This window comes from Achroia grisella, unplaced genomic scaffold (genome assembly GCF_030625045.1).
Source record: "Achroia grisella isolate CSIRO2021 unplaced genomic scaffold, CSIRO_AGI_Agris_v1 utg204, whole genome shotgun sequence".
NCBI lineage: Eukaryota > Metazoa > Arthropoda > Insecta > Lepidoptera > Pyralidae > Achroia > Achroia grisella.
Genome location: NW_026712703.1, coordinates 524543 through 541642, shown reverse-complemented (window position 1 = coordinate 541642; position 17100 = coordinate 524543). Strand labels below are relative to the sequence as shown.

The 17100-nt window shown below is 30.4% G+C and overlaps 1 protein-coding gene across 1 annotated transcript in view; it reads right to left on the bottom strand.

The window, feature by feature from the left end:
* Window positions 1–335: 335 nt before the first annotated feature.
* Window positions 336–17100, bottom strand: part of LOC131841897 (ATP-binding cassette sub-family G member 1) — a 36032-nt gene continuing 19267 nt past the window's right edge. Inside the window, exons 3-13 of the mRNA XM_059190266.1 lie at window positions 12385–12502; window positions 9891–10083; window positions 8399–8544; window positions 7976–8214; window positions 6935–7069; window positions 5676–5824; window positions 4589–4757; window positions 3945–4045; window positions 3227–3382; window positions 2678–2861; window positions 336–2020 (exon numbers count right to left, since the gene is read on the bottom strand). Coding sequence (XP_059046249.1) covers window positions 1866–2020; window positions 2678–2861; window positions 3227–3382; window positions 3945–4045; window positions 4589–4757; window positions 5676–5824; window positions 6935–7069; window positions 7976–8214; window positions 8399–8544; window positions 9891–10083; window positions 12385–12502 — 1745 coding nt within the window. The 3' untranslated portion in view covers window positions 336–1865. The remainder of the gene's footprint in view (window positions 2021–2677; window positions 2862–3226; window positions 3383–3944; window positions 4046–4588; window positions 4758–5675; window positions 5825–6934; window positions 7070–7975; window positions 8215–8398; window positions 8545–9890; window positions 10084–12384; window positions 12503–17100) is intronic.

Sequence of the window (17100 nt, the reverse complement as noted above, 5' to 3'; positions counted from 1 at the left end):
ATCTCAGAAAAGGTATACCGATTTGGGTGCTATATTGCGTTTGGTTTATTCCAATCGCTTTATAAATAAGACAATTATGCGGGTACTAAATGACGGGCTCAGGTAGTAATTATAAAGTTAAAATTAGTCGTAGTTAGTTACGAATAAAAAAAATGATGTACATACTCTAATAGTCTGACAGTCTAATTTTGGAATTTGGTTGAATAATATGTATGGTGGGTAGATAGGTATACTTAATAGTTTTATGAGAATTTTAATAACGAGAGTCAAGTGATTGAATTTAAAGAAATATAGCAGAATTCGGAAATATGTGTAATAATTCATAGAAAAAAGTACGAAAATAGCTAATCTAGGGAACATTTGCTTAGGTACAGTAAAGACACTCATTGAAAACGGTTAATATCAATCAAAACAACAAGTAATACCATCCATGTATTATTTAATGTCGTCATACATTCTAACCGTCCTTTTTAATCAAATCACCATAATATTAAAACTTAATAATTTACACATATTATTGCATGAAACTAGAAATAAGGCACAAATAAAGAGACACATTTATCAGTATTCATTATGTCCGTATAGATGTAATTGTTTCTCATTATAAATAGAAATTATTACAGTATTTAAGTATATATCCAAGAATGTATAATATGCTATTGAAATTATGGAATTTATTAAGAAGAATAGAAAATTAATTATACATCCATCAGTTCCGATGTGGTGATTTATTAAATATAAGTACTTACATCAGTCTAATATTTATTATTATTATTTATAAATTTAATTTCACCTCCAATATCACATGTTTTATATTATATATGCATATTTTAAAATATAGAATAATAAATTATATAATACAGTACATAAAGAATATAATAATTATCATGACATAAACAATCGTCAAAAACGGTATCTACATAAGTTGTTTAAATAGCACAAATTTAAAAAGTCAAATATTATGTATTAGCAACAAATTAATTACAATGGTTAAAAGAATATTAAATATAATATCTATTTATATAGTGACTGAAGTTGGGGCTTCGACTTTAGACATTGATCAGAATTGAAAGTTATGAATTACAGTTGATTGATAGTTGATAGAATATTGTTAGTGGATATTAGATATGCAATAAGTAGTATCGTTACAAAGCGATTTGTCACTGACAACATTTTATGCTACGCCTATGAAATAGCTGGTAGCAAAATATATTTATTGCTTTATCATTGTTTTGCAGTAGGAGCTTTTCATACAATATTTTGTTCATGATGTGACACGTAAGTCATAAAAATAAGAAGTAACTAATGTCACCGAATGGCGTATGCTAAATGCAAATTTCTGTAGGTGTAAAAAATAAATAGTCTATTAACTTAATTTTAGTCTTTAAATCCATGAAAGTAAAATTAAATTGAACAAATCAGTCACGGTAAAAGTACATTATTTGTAAGAATGTTATTAATTTGTTGCTTACTATGAAACCTGACATGTTATTTTTAGGCATATTATTAATTTTGTTGTATCATTCTACCTTACAATATAATATCAAAGCAAGCCTACTTTATAATATATGAAATTACTATAATAATACAGTGTGTCTTATTTTTTATTTTAAAACGATGTTGTGGTATAAACAATTTTCTAATTTTGTTGTAATTCGTAACACTGTCTATAGCATCTATAAATTACTTTCAATTTAATAGTGTCATTTGATTATATCACTACTTACAACGTAATTAAAACTGAGATTTGAATAGTTCTACACGTTGTCTTTTGTATCTACTATCACAGATGTAACAGTGAGATTTAAGTATGTGTATAACTAACGTGCTCGGTGAGGCTAAGTTTCATATTAATGGAATACACATCATCTCTTGTTTAATCTGTACCACAGGGCTGTACATGTCAGCAGATGCATAAGTACTGTAACAGAAAGCACCAAAGCCATATTTCCACCGACGTCCACTTCCGCCATGTCCATTTCTTGGAGGAATTTACTTGGTGTTTGGTAGTGACAATATTCTGAAAGATAAATGAAATAAAGTAAATAAATATTCTCACAGCTGTAACGCGGTCAATTGTCGGCTCCTGGTAGAGAACTAGGATAAAATTATTTTAGGCGTAATCCCCGTCTGAGGCACACTGTCTAATAATAATAGTGCTATATACAGTATCAGAACGTTTGGAAACAAAGAATGAACTGTTATTTTTTGGAACTATTCTAATAATATTTGCAGAATCACCGATAAAAGAGGGATGCACACGGTACTTCAATGCTCCGGAATAGGTCGTGGCTGTAGACCAACTTTTGCCTAATGACTTTCTGCCGAAAATCGAATCCCTAGCGATACTCTCACACTGAGTACCGCTAGGGATTCGATTTTCGGCTCGGGCCAACGTAATTTCGATAGCCGTAGAATAGGACAGAATGGATAGGAGTAATACGAATGAACAAAACAAGAAAAACTCTATACCAAGACAGTGTGCAATAATATGTGGTAATATCCTGTTCTTGTAGTCTGCAGATCGCATTGGGACATTAATTCTTATGAAAATGTACAATTACTTTGTGTACTATTTTATTCAAAATATTTAAATCAATAAATTACATACTCGTAAATAATTTCGCATGCTTTCACGTTTAATGTCAGTATTATTATGATTTTAAAATTATCTTACCTTTACTACAATGTATTTTAGTCCTATTAAAGCCATATACGGAATGAACGGCCACGTGGAAGCCAGCTCTGAAGTAGGAGATGTGGTGAAGCCATCGAAACGGATAAGGTGTGTCAGACAGAGCGAGACAGAAGCCGAATACAGAAAACAGGCAAGCCAACACTGGACCGATGAAGACTGCAATCTGTAACATATAATCATTGACTTTATGTACTATCTGTCCTGTATGATTCTGACAATCACTGTAGAAAGTCGTCTTTCGTTGTGTTTCATTACACCTATTTCAGCTGCCAAGCAGCTTACTTTATATATAATAATATAATTTGATTAATAGGGCGTATCTTAGTCGACTTACACTAGAAAATCAAAATTTTATTTCATTTTCCATCGAAAGAGGGCTCCTTACAGCTATCTATCTAGACATTAGAAGATTATCTACACTTTTAGAGAAGAATAAAGATATAGAAAATGCGAATTGGGGTGATGTGTAGAATAATTTCTGGAATCAATTGGAGTATTAAAACGATAAAATGATTATAAATTAATTACTTTTGTTGGTGTAGTAGCTCCAATAAAGTATCCCCAGGCCTGGCCACATAGGGAAGTGGCAACGATAGTGGCAAGAAACAGGGTTGCACGTGTCGGTTCCAACGGGTTGTCAGTCAACCAATACGATAACACCACGTACGACACACACGAAATCATCTAGAACAATTTGAAAAGTAAATCTTCTGGTATCTGTGAAGTTAAGCCAGTTTAATTTTATATATCACTACACAACGGAATTATTCTATGCCAATTGCCAAGTGATATCTGAAATTATGTTTAAATTATTTAGAGTATTAAAAGAATAGATAATATAAAAGACTATCCACATTATATATAGTGAAAAACTATCCAATTTTCCTGCTAAAAATATGATAGCAATCCGGTAGTATCTAAACATATTTCTATTGAACGAATTGCTATTTTAAATATATAATTTTGTAATACCCACATTTGACTCATTCAATATTTTGAATGAAACAAAAGCTGACTGTAAGAGTAATTTAATTTGTTATCGGTGTTGCCATCACCGGAGCCAGTCAGACATATGAATTGACACATCTGGGTTCGGCAAAATATGAATTGACGTCTTTTCGTCCTAATCCGGGTTGGTAAACCTTTAATTAACAACGTTCTGTAATATACATACATAAATATATTCTATAATAAAAATATTGTTGTAATAATAAAAAAACATACAATTATGTAATTGTAAATTTACCTGAAATGGTAGTTCCACTGCTAAAATAGAAACTATGTAGGGTCCCAACTTGTACCATTTGTTAAAATATTCACCTTTTAGTATATTCATTTCTAATGGAACTGAAAATAATACAAATATATTTTATTAAATTAAAATTAATTTAGCAGCGTATACCTACGGATTCATAAATATATTTCATTGAGGTGTCATTTTGCAAAAATGAATTTTATAGAGATAGAAATAGAAATAGAGTTTATAGAGTGTACAGAAACATGTTTTATTAATAAATGTAAAAAAATACCTTTATTTGAATAATATTTAGATACATTTTAGTATTGGACAAACTAGCCTACGTATCGTTAAAAACCAACGTACAAAATAATCACGGTATTCGACGCTTACTAATTTAGGAAGCAATAGACAAAGTCAAAGTGGTTCTATGACAAACCTAGTACTTTCAGAACAATTTGAATATATATATACATTATTAACAACTAATTCTGTATCCGGTATTAATTTTATAATCAGTTTACAAATTTGAATACAAAAACTTATATAAACTACACGTTTTTTATTTGCGTGGCATGACATTGTGTATTTAATATACAGGAAATTTGATTTTGGGAAACAATATACGTAAACGAGTACGTAAGCATACTTACAAGACAATGTGACTGACATCTTGCCAGTGTAGACAACAAGCAGCATAGATCCGTATAGGTAGACATAATTTCCAAGCACGCTGCTTGCCTCGCTGCCCACCCCGTGATAGAGGTAACCGAAGAGTAACGCGATGAGTACGTGTGCTGCCACTCTCACTAGTAACAGGGACTGGAACAAATAGTCATCCATAGGTTAGGCCAATAATATTGTATGGTAACAAGTTATTGATCGAATGATAAGAGATTATATCAATCGATGAAATTGTCAAGACCCTTTCTAGATAATTATTATGTAAACAGGGAAATGTATCAAAAATTATACAACACCTTGTGTGTTCCGCAGGCAAAGTGGTAACTTTCATCTATACTGAGTTATAACGTTTCGAGAAATTATATGTAGATTTTCTCTATATAGAAAACTTATTAGTAAAACTATATGGAACTGACAAGAATAAGGACTCTAGATTGCAAAATAAATAACGATAATAATCCATTTTGTTTTAGAGAATGAGTATATATATATGAGAGATGAATATATATATATATATATATATATAATAATGTATATATCTGTAATATTATACAGCAAAGTCGCTGTTTCATCTGTCTGTTTTACCGTTTACTTTAGCTAAACCATGCATTAGATTTTGGTACTATCATTATTCATATTTTGGTAGGATCACTGTTATTTAGATAAATTCTTCAGAGCGAAGTATGGGTGGCTTGCTATACATACATATATACATATACATATAATAAAATTAGAGAATTGAGAAAGTGAGAGTTTCTTCTTTTGGCAGGCACTTGAAAGTTAATGAAAAAGAACCACAACATAATCAACTAAGTAGTTTTTGCTTGAAATTTTTGTAAACATGATGACAAATTGTAGTCTTTTATAATTATAATATTTTCTGAAGTAGCATCCATATAGAGTTTTTCTTAAAGTCTTAAAGCAATGGCTCTAAAGAAAAATAGTAGTAGTTATAAATTTGAAGTCTCATAAATGACTTTGGAAACTGTGGTATTAGGTCCTGTTTCTAGGCTCGACGAATAAGTTTCTATAAACAAAATCTAGATTTACACTCACGTAATTTCTTGAAGTCATCAAATAGTTCCGGTAAAGTAGAATCCATGTTTGTTGTAATAAACCAGATTGTCTATATAATGTTTTACCATATTTTGTTTGGTGTTTAGAGTCTCCTAAAACATTCTTCATCTTAAGGTCTGAGGTGACATCTGAAAAATAATTATTAATTACTCTTACATAAATATATATGAAGTCAAATATATATTATATAACACGTCTCCATGTTCAAAATTATATTCTTTCATAACTTTACTTTATTATTTATCGTATATCAAATAATTATAAATATTGATGAAATGAACATCATATCTTTTAATGAAACTATAGTTTCAAGCTATCAGTATAATAATGTAAGTCTGAAGCAACAACTGTGTTGTATGTAAAAATAGAGCTACACGTGATAGAAATATAAAGTTAATAATTACGTAGCCGATACTCCATATCCACTCTTCTATTGTTGGAATATGATTTAATAGACCGTAAAATAGTTTATATGTAGTAAGTACTTCATTACGACATTGATAGCTATTATAGTTGTTTATAGTTCGATTATGCTATACTTTTGTTTAAATACTTATAAAGTAGTAGTATAATATTAAAATGAGAATCATAAAATTGTCACGTAAAGCAACAATATTGTACACATTTTTACGAACACTATGAGTACAAAACTTTGCATATAATGAAAAGCGAGTGTATAAAGTTATTTTTTTTATAATATTTTTTATAAATAAACTATATTGAGCAAAATAATGCACACACACTTATAGCAAAGCAATTGCAATTCTACGCATGAGATAGAATGAGACAGCAACCCCCCAACGGCGACGTCTTGATCTATCTAATGCGCGTGTTATCAATTTATTATCAGTACATTTGTTTACATTTTAGATACAGTAATTTAGAGATGACACTGTTGGAAAGTCTTAATTATGTGAGAGAGATATTATATTGAAATATGACTGATATAATTTAATTGATATTGCAGCTAGTCAACGTTTTTTTCTAGCAAAGAATGAATGAAATATCTCGGACTTCCGTGATTCTATTGATAATGAATAGATTAGTCATGAGATCACAGGTCTACACACCTACATGTCATTATTATTCTACATAAGTTATGTATATGAGTATAACGTACACATTGCGAAAATGTGGTGCTGCTCTATAGATAAAAACGTAATAAAACAAATTTCATAGGAAGTAATAATTTTATAGAAATCACCTAAGTTTTCAATAGATTCATAAAAATCACTTACTTAAAGGTAAAGCACGTATAGTGGGCACATGGAGATCCCAGCTGCCGTTTGCTGGAGGGTCAGCCTTAAATTGTTGCATGGTATTGGCAGCTTTTATTAGATCTATTTTGTACTCTCCCGAAGCCACTTCCATTACTGCGAAAAGAAAGAACTCTTTATAGACATTCTGTTTTGTTAATTTAATATAAAAATTTAACTAGACTTACTGAATTTAAAAAATAATTCAGTATAATTTATGTATACGAGATAATAATACAACAAAGTATAAATCATAGAAATAGTAAAAAGGCGCATTACATAATATAAAAGCTAAATGTTCGGTTTGCATACAAATAGTACATGTGTATGTATTAGAAATGAATGTGTAATTTTCGCAAGTATAGGCACCGTCTGAAGAGAGGGAGCGGCATGCCATTTCTATACGAGGAATTTCTGTTACGTCAAACAAGGAAAATTTCCTGTAAGACTGGTAAAGTATACGCAGAAGGCGCTTAGCCGGTTCGATAGTTTTATTTGAGATCTGAGATACCGACCTCCTTTCTATTTCTATGATTTCTAATTATCACTCTCACAGTTCACTGCATAAAAGTGTTACCTCTTCGAAAGAAATTATACATTTCCAGAGATATATGCTTATAAAGAAGTACAATCTCCGGAACCACAGTATCTATTTAAAAAATATTGTTTCAGAATGTATACATACAATTGTATGTAATTAATAGCCTTTGTATACAATAACGGTGACCTAGAGATTGTTATCATCAGATATTTATAATCTTCATAGTTCACTGTTACAGAACATAAACATTTCTTATTAACTGACATAACTAAGGAATTGCTAATTCTATATTCTTTGCGCCGTCTATTAATATCTTGTAAGAAATTTGGCAATGTTTTAAACTAAGTTCTTATCTTACTCTGGCAGGCGCTACTTTAGTAAAATCTTTAGTATAACCACAGATAAGAGGATAATACCTAGTCCTAATATTAATTTAATAAAGTAAATTATATAGTACAATATACAATATGAATGAAACTTACGAAAATCGGCTGGATTATGGTAAGGCGGGCATCTTAAATTGGCACTCTCTAACGCAGGTATAAGATTTTGTCTTGGTCCATTGTACAGGACTCTTCCTTCTGCCAAGCAGTAAACAGAATCTATTTTCTCAAATAGTAACGCCGAAGGTTGATGGATTGTAGCTATTAAAGTCCGCCCTCCTCTGGCCAGGTCATTGAGTAACGTGATCAGAGACATAGATGCCGATGAATCTAAACCGCTGCAAAGGAATAATTATTTGTCATGTTGTAAGTCGCTAAAACTGATATCAAACATTCATATTGCAATGGTGTGTAAGATTAGAGAAGTGCAGTTGAGAAATCGCTAGATAGAAGTTTTAGTATATATTTAATGATTAGTTTTAATGATATCTATTGACAAGGAAAAAAGAAATGATTACTAACGTTGTTGGTTCATCAAGGAAAAGTAGCGAAGGGTCCGAAAGTAGCTCTAGTGCGACAGCAATTCGACGTTTTTGGCCTCCTGAGAGGTCACGACAAAGTGTTAGTGACGTTCTTTCCAAACCCAAGATTGCCAGGATTTCAGAAATCTGTGAAATATGGGAATAAATGAATATGTGATATTTATGTAATAAGTATATAAAGTCAATTATCAGAAACAGACTGTAGAAACTCGTTTGTGTACCTCAGTCTCACCTATTTAGCTACCACCTTGCTATGTAAGCTGTGTTTTGGTTGTAGGGTGTTGATTAGGCTGCGAAATTACAGCATAAGAGATTCTATGAAATAGAAACGCATAAGTGGTATCGCGAGTATCACATGATAACGTGATGTCCGTAGTGCTGTTCATGTATATAGGCAACGGTTACTGCTTAATCGGTGACCGTCGCCTTGTTTACTAAATAACTAATTGCATCAAAAAAATATTGCCATTGTGGAAGGTTTTGGGAGTTCAATATCAAGCAGTGAGCAATAGATGCAGACTGATGATGAATGCTATTTGATATGACACCAATATCTGAGTTAACATTGACGTAATTATTCATACATTCAATGATCTTGAAATAACGATGCGTGCATATTGTTTTATCGAAGTATCCCTAACAAAGCAAATTATATTAATTTGCCTGACTGTCTGCCATTAGTTTATGTAAATTATAATGGTATCTAATTAAAATGTCACTTGGGTCTTGAAGTTAAATAATGGCATGGTTATATAACATTATTTTATAATTACACGCAAGAAAAATATCCGTTATTTCATCTTTATAAAATAACCTTGAACTTTTAAAACTATAAAACATAATAAGTGTAACTTTAAAGACTATTTTTTCAGGTCACTCATAGGACGGGTTGAGCTAGAGTTTTAATTAATTTATCGTGGCCTACGTAATACTAGATACTTTGGCTAAAGTATTTAATTAAAAACCTACGTATGGATTTAGAAAATAACGGTTTAGAATCGGTTTGAAACTAGTACAAAATGTTTCATACATTCGTAAACTCCAATTGTAGGCGCTAATTAATCGGTTACTACTGAACAAGCATTTGTGAATTATTCATTGTAATTAGCAGCCATTATTATTTTGTTGGTTATGATTCATAAAAGAATACAGATACAGGTCAATAACATTACGAACGTTAACTCCGTGTATTAGAAAAAATAAAATATTAGATACATTATTAGAAAAATATTTTGTTCTAAAATAGGTACACTTACAAATCCGATTGAAATGCTGATGGAGCAGTAGGGGAATAAATTCTAACAAAATGTTGGAGATATCGTCGATAAGACAGTCGAAATCAGAACTATTACTTTATGGTTAATCGTTTTTTTAAAACAAACATATGTATCTTTTTACTCTATTTGATTATTCATCGCGTCATGTAGCTGTAAACAATATGTGTATAAGTGCTATAGTAAACATTTACTTACTTTCTCTTTTCGTTCGTGCGACGTGAAATCAGCCAGTTTTAGTGCAGCTGCAAGAGACATGGCTTCGTTGACAGTCAGGTGTGCTCGGAGGTCATCTTCCTGGCGGATGTATCGGGCCCCGCCGCGGCCTGTCGATTGCGATGCACACGCGCATACGCCGTTAACGGATATTTCTCCTTTGGCGCCTAGTGTTCTATAGGGAAATTATAATATAATGATTTTATTTCTTCAACCTTTTAATTTCACTCTTTAACCTTTTAGGTAAGTGATACTTTTTTGAACGAATTTAGTAGGTCAAAAACTCAAATACTAACTATCCTTATACCGAAAGCTAAAAATGTCGTATTTGTATGACGATCTTTGTATGGCTGGCTTTCCTGTTTATTTTATTGTACATACAATATTTGTAATTATCAAGTCTGCAAAGTATATGCATAAAGGTGAGGTATGGGAGTGGTTTAGTCATTTTCATAGTTTTCATTGTTATGTGTAAGGATATAAATCTACAACGAGTACTGTTGGTGACCCACCTTCTAAGGAACATAGCATTAAGATAGCGAAATATAAATATGAACAAGAGTTGTCTTTACTGTTATTAATGAAATTATATTACTGCTTCAATTTTTTTTTTCTCTGAAATGAGTAGTATCTTCTACCATAAATATGTACTATATATGTATTCTACCATAAACCGTATGTCTCTCAGGACAACTAAAGGTTTGATATTTTATACATAAATATATTCTACTGATAAAATATTTATTTTATATGTAGGTATAATAGGCAAATATCTAATATATCATAGAATAACAGATGGTTAATTGTTAAGCCTAAAATTAAGAAATTTTTAAATTAATTACCTCAATAAAATATTTTAGAAAGTTTACTTCTTTATGGTAGTACATATATTACAATTTATGTTTCCTGAATATGTATTTTTTCTATAAAAGTAGGTATTTATTAATATTTGCCGTAATGACGTAATTGTCAATTCTAAATATGATTTAACCAGTTTCAGTAATGAGGTAATGCGAAATACATGAAACAAACAATGAAACAATTGCTTTGTTATGTAAAACTACTTTAAACACGAGTTTAAAACAACTATGGCACCATTCAGATTGTGAAAATCCGCTATAAGAAATCCACTATAATATAATACTATATATAATAAAATACGTTATAAGACACACACGCCACATGGGCTCAATGTGTTACATCTATTCTAATTTAATAAACTTAATTGTTAGTTTTTTGTAATTATTGTCAATAACATAATATACTCGTATTTATAATGAATTCGCAAGTACTAGATTGAACTGAAATTTGTCGTAACTTTAACTTAGACGTCATTAATTGTCTTCTGATATAAGATTGTGAGACATAGAGAAATAGTGACAGGGAAAGAGTGGCACTATTGTATTTATAGTTTTAGTATGCATACTTGCATACTAAACCTAACCTTTTTAAGTTATATATTTTACCACTGCTATCAATGTGACAGAGTATCTATATGTATGTATATAGCAATTTATAATTCGGTTTTTTTATAGTTTTACATTCATTAATTTTAAATAATTCAGCAATCCTACATTCGGCATACGTGTAACTAGCACGTAGATCGAATGGTAACTGAGAATTATTGATACGTAAAAATAATCTTAGCAAAATTATGGACCCACCAAGTTAACGTAATGGAATAAATATTGATTGTTTATTTATATATTTATATATATTACTAAGCTGAGGAGAGCTTGTATTCAATAATACAAGCTCTACTCAGCTCTCTAGCTCAGCTCAGTACCAATGTACTAGACAACTGATATAAGGTAAATACACAACTTTTTTTTGTTTGTAAATATATACATAAAATCACCCAGATACAAATAGTCTAAATGAATAAAATTATGAATAAAACTCATGAATAAAAATTTTTGTACCAAGAATAATTGAACCTACAGCCATCGGAAGTAAATCGATGTGCGAAACCGCTAGACTACCGAGGCCGTTAAATTAATTTATATTTCTTGTGTACCATATAGATAATTGAAAGAAAAGCCAAGCGTAAGACTTAGAGAATAATGGTATAAGAGGAAAAATTTTAAATAAGTTATAAACTAAGCCGTATGACGTGTGTTAATAAGTGGCTAGATTCTTTTTAGACTCTTAAATGGCACCAGGTAGACTGTAAAATCTCATCATCTGCATGGGTCTCTCAGTCTCAGTTGGTTTAGTCTAGTTTTGGTAGTAGGGTGTGATTAGGCAGTGACATTATAGCATAAGAGATATGACAGTACTCTGGTATGGCAATGCACCAGTGGTAACACGGTAACACATCATAACGTGATGGTGATAGTGCTAATGTATGTATAGAGGCCATGGTTACTGCTTACTATCAGGTAGGTCGTTTTGTTTGCCATTCAGACCACATAAAAACGAGATGTATTCCTAGTAAAGAGAAGATATTGGGTTGTTATGATTGTTGTTTACTTACGAATAGCCTGCTAAAATATTGAGTAAAGTAGTTTTTCCAGCACCAGAAGGTCCCATAATAGCTGTCAGTTCTCCAGGTTTGAAGCATCCGTTTACCCCCTTGATAATGGTTTTATTTTCTGTAACAAAAATAAGATTTGTTAGTATGATTATCATAGCAGTTGGACTGTTTCTTTTTTATAATACTAGTTTCAATCCCGACTTCGAACACGTGATTGGGATATATTAACTGAACATAACATAAAGTTTATGTTCTTCTCCATCAAAATATTATTTATAAACTTTGGCGATTGGTTAAGCCATAAAAATATGGAGATATAACTCACAAACAGACTCAAACGCTGCCAATGAACCAGATACTTTTAGGGAACAACAGACACGACAAGTTTATTTTTTATGGTTATTACATTTTGAGCTATTTATGCATGTTAATTTAAAAATGTAGGCAACTTTTGATTATTTGTACAATTTTATCTTTACACCTAAATACCTAATATTTACATGTACCTAATATGTACTTAACCATAGATAACAGAATAAAAAAAACAACATATGCAATTTAAATTTTCGTGGATTTTGTTTATATGCTACGAATATTTGTTTATTCATTATTTGTGTTTGTTACATCCGACAAAGCATTTATGGTTTCATCAATCAAATTTATGTACAATTGTCATTAATTTTTTTTTACTTTACTTCGTTTATTTGTTACTCTAGTCTGTATTATAAATGTAATAAATTTGGTTCGCAAGTATGTGGATATTTATTAGGTAGAAGAGAAATGTTCTTATAAATTTTGCATCTCTTGATATGTGAAAATGATAAGAATAATTTTTGTTTTATATATTTTTACACTATATATACACATAATTCTATTCCTTATAGTAGTGTCACAGAACCGCCGTATATTTTAATAATATTAGCACGGGATGTATTCATTCTTAAAATATGAAAATGAATTCCTTATCAAAGTGACGTCAGAAATCAGGACGGTTCAAGCACGCAAGTGGAATATAAATATAATTTAATTGAAATTCTACACTGTTCTTTAATTTATGTTACTAATCAATTGGTAGAATATTTATGTCTGTTTGTAAATCTGTATGTGCACAAATCAAGAGGAAAATGCGGTTTGAATTATATTGGCAAATAGGCTGTATTTAAGTAACTTTTCGAACTAGAGCCTTGCGTGTCGATAACGTTTTCTAAAAACATTGTAATAGATTTTTCATTCTTTCTTCTTACATTAATAATGAAAGATATTCCTTATTATATCTTCTTCACGAAATCTCTGCAGATTTTGAATATTATAATTGTGGAATCGATTTCGTTTAGGTATCTGCTACCAATACAAAATATTACGGTATTATTATTCCTATTTTGCCGCCATATTTTCCAATATCGCCACGATTATATCGGCGTTTTTGTTGTAACCAAATCCGAAGCTTATACTACGTATCTTATAAACAGAGATACAGATCAGTAAATAGCGGGCTATACTGTATCATTCATTCATTTAATTACTACATCCATACAGTAGTATCACGCGATAATTTTTTTAATGACCATTCAGTGCAATGAATCTGTTGTGTATGATTAATAACAGACCGTGTGGAAGTTTGCGTCAGAATTGCAAGTTATGACAACAATATCCCTTTTAATAAGTATGCACATCATGCATCAGGCGCCCAGCGGTTTATACTTGCAGATGTTTGCGGAAGTATCGGATCTTCCTAATTTATGGTCTGCCAACTATCAATCTGTCTCATATGTAACCCAGTAATTGTACCGTGAATACTAATTTTAATAACGATGACGAATGAATAATCCAACGAATATTATGGCGGCTCATCGCTTTGTATATAAAGACTCATCTTAAATTTTCAGATGGAGCATAAGTAAAGTTATAGGATATGGAGGCATGTCCTCTGGAATGGCAACGCAAGAGTGGTATCACGAGCATCACATTATAACGTATGTATAGGCGCCATTCCGTCATTTGTTTTTGTTAGCTATATCAATGAAAAAAAAAGCTATTTAGGAAAAAACTTTATTTCACGAGTAGTAGTTAAAAACAGATTAAAACAATGTTCTCATATTTTAATGTTTGTTGTTATAAGTTAGAAAAGAATTATTTGTATTTTTCTATTAAATGTGAGTAGAATGATTTTCAAATTGATGTAGATGTCTATTTCAATTACGAAACGACAATATAATAGTATTTTTAATATAAACACTATCTTTTTTCTATTTATAAAGTTACTAATATGCTATTGAAATATGAAGAAACATTGGATGTATTCGTCATATTATATGGATATCAAGTAAAGAACATAGATGTCATGTAGTTCCGTTTGTTAATTTGAAGTTGTACAAAAAAGAGTAGCTTGTTTTGACGACATGAACATTAATAATAAGTAAAATTTTATTCATATAATAATATTACGTCGAAGGCACGTTTAAACTGTAATAGCAATACATGTATAGAAAAATATTATCATTTTCAATTAAGTCGCGTGTGTATGACAAATAAATACATTGTATATCGAACATTGTCACAATGCCAGATGTCAGATGATTGATATATGTATTTCATTATGATGCACACCAGATGCAAGCTCAAGTAGAGGTTGAAAATGTATGTGATTAGTATATTTGACGAAATAATTGTATGTTAGAAAAGGTAAAGAACCAGTCTAAACAAAATTAGGTACATATTGCTTTAATAATATATACTTTTTGATCCTAAGAATTTATTTACGACTCTCAAAAAATATTCAAATTTGTAGTCAGTTAACATTCGGTAGTACAAACGGATTTTTGTTTTGTGCCTAATTTTTATATGCATCTACTTATACCTATGACTATGATAAAATATTAACGGAATATTATAAAATACAAAATACATACATATGAATATTGTTATTAATATCTGTACTTAGGTTTCAATAAAATATTGAATTATTACAAAATACGTAGTTGAATATTGTGAAACAAACTGTTTATTTTAACATTAAATTCATGGAAGCAAGACTGTCGAGAGGCGCCGCGCCGCGCCGGCATATTTATGCTAGACACCGTACTCTCAGTAATTTGCTGCAGAAATGATCGGATGCTCTGTTACAACATTTAGCAGTCACGCAAACTAAACTATTCACGAAGTATTATTGACATACTAGTTGACAGTCTACCTGTTAGAAAATGGTAACTGTCACTACAACAACACAGACTTCGGAGAATATGCAGTACAGCCTATAACATATTTTATTTCCACGTAAGGCTTAGAATTTTGTTATATTTGATACATATGAAGCATTTAATGTATTTTAATTCACAGAATACATGAGTCATTTATTTTTCAAGTTGAAATACAATACAGGACAGTATTGCTACTCGTGTAATTCGTGTCACGCAATATAGCGTCTTTCCTTCTACAAACAACATTTCGTTGTCAAATTTCTTTCGGAAATTAAGTATGTTAAAATCAGAATCTTGTGCATTATTTGTTTATAATACACTCACCTGCTACCTACTTTGATCAACCTATCACCGGGTCTTAGAAACAGGTAATACGGTCAGTCTTTTAGGTAACCTAACGGTAATAATGATTTCAGTGACCTCCATTTTTTAGTTGTTATATTTTTTATACATAGTAGACACATTACATTTTAGTAATTTTGTGTCTCATTAAATGTATTCATTATAAAAATAATGGTAATAATATTTATTTCATATTATTTAAACATAACAAAACAGGAAAAATTATTCTGTTTGTTTAAATTGTTCTGTTTAATATTTAGCATAGTAATGTTCTCTAAATTTAGTGTTTTTAGAACACCATAATATTTTAGTTGTACGTCTACAGTATAAATAATCATCATATGATAATGGTAACTCATCAGCCATTGCATTTAACGCGGTCTGTCCATATACTTGTAGTGACCTGCAATTTCTAACTATGCGTGCAGTACTAATTATCTATGCAATTGAAATATGTACTATGTAAGTATGTCTAAAGTTTCACCACTACTAATGTTCTGAAGTTTCACCACTAACTAATTGTAATCCAGAAACCTCTTAAATTCAAATTTAAATTATCTCACCCGTAATACCTAACAAACAATGATTAAATATTTCTAATTCCAGATTTACGTAACTTAATTATCCGAATGATAAAGTGTAATATTTTATATTGATAACATAATTAAAAGGGTTTAAAATAAGAAAACAAATATTACGATGAATCATACTATAGAATAATAAGTACGCGATAAAGAATGAATAAATAGAACTATTAAACTTTTATTTTTCACATTTTTTACATATTATGTTTATCTTCCAGAATGAATTAAAATAAAAATGGCGAAATATTACGTCTTTGTAATAATACCTAAATAAAAAAGTGTGTTTGTTAATATACAACTGGCAAAGTTCGTTGTGAAAAATAAATTATTTGGTTGTTAAGTAAAGAGAAATAACTATGATTCAAATATTTATTTGCATCATTATGATTCATTATTATAATTGGAGTTAAACTTTGTTCAAAGTCATCTGGTATCACTCTACCTCATCTATTTCTGCCGCCGTCTATATTTTATACTTATTTATGTTTCAGTTAGGTTATAACACACACTACTGAGTACAGTAAGTGCAATTTTGTAGATACATACAGATAAGTTCAATTTAATACATTTTTGATTAATATAATTCCAGCATT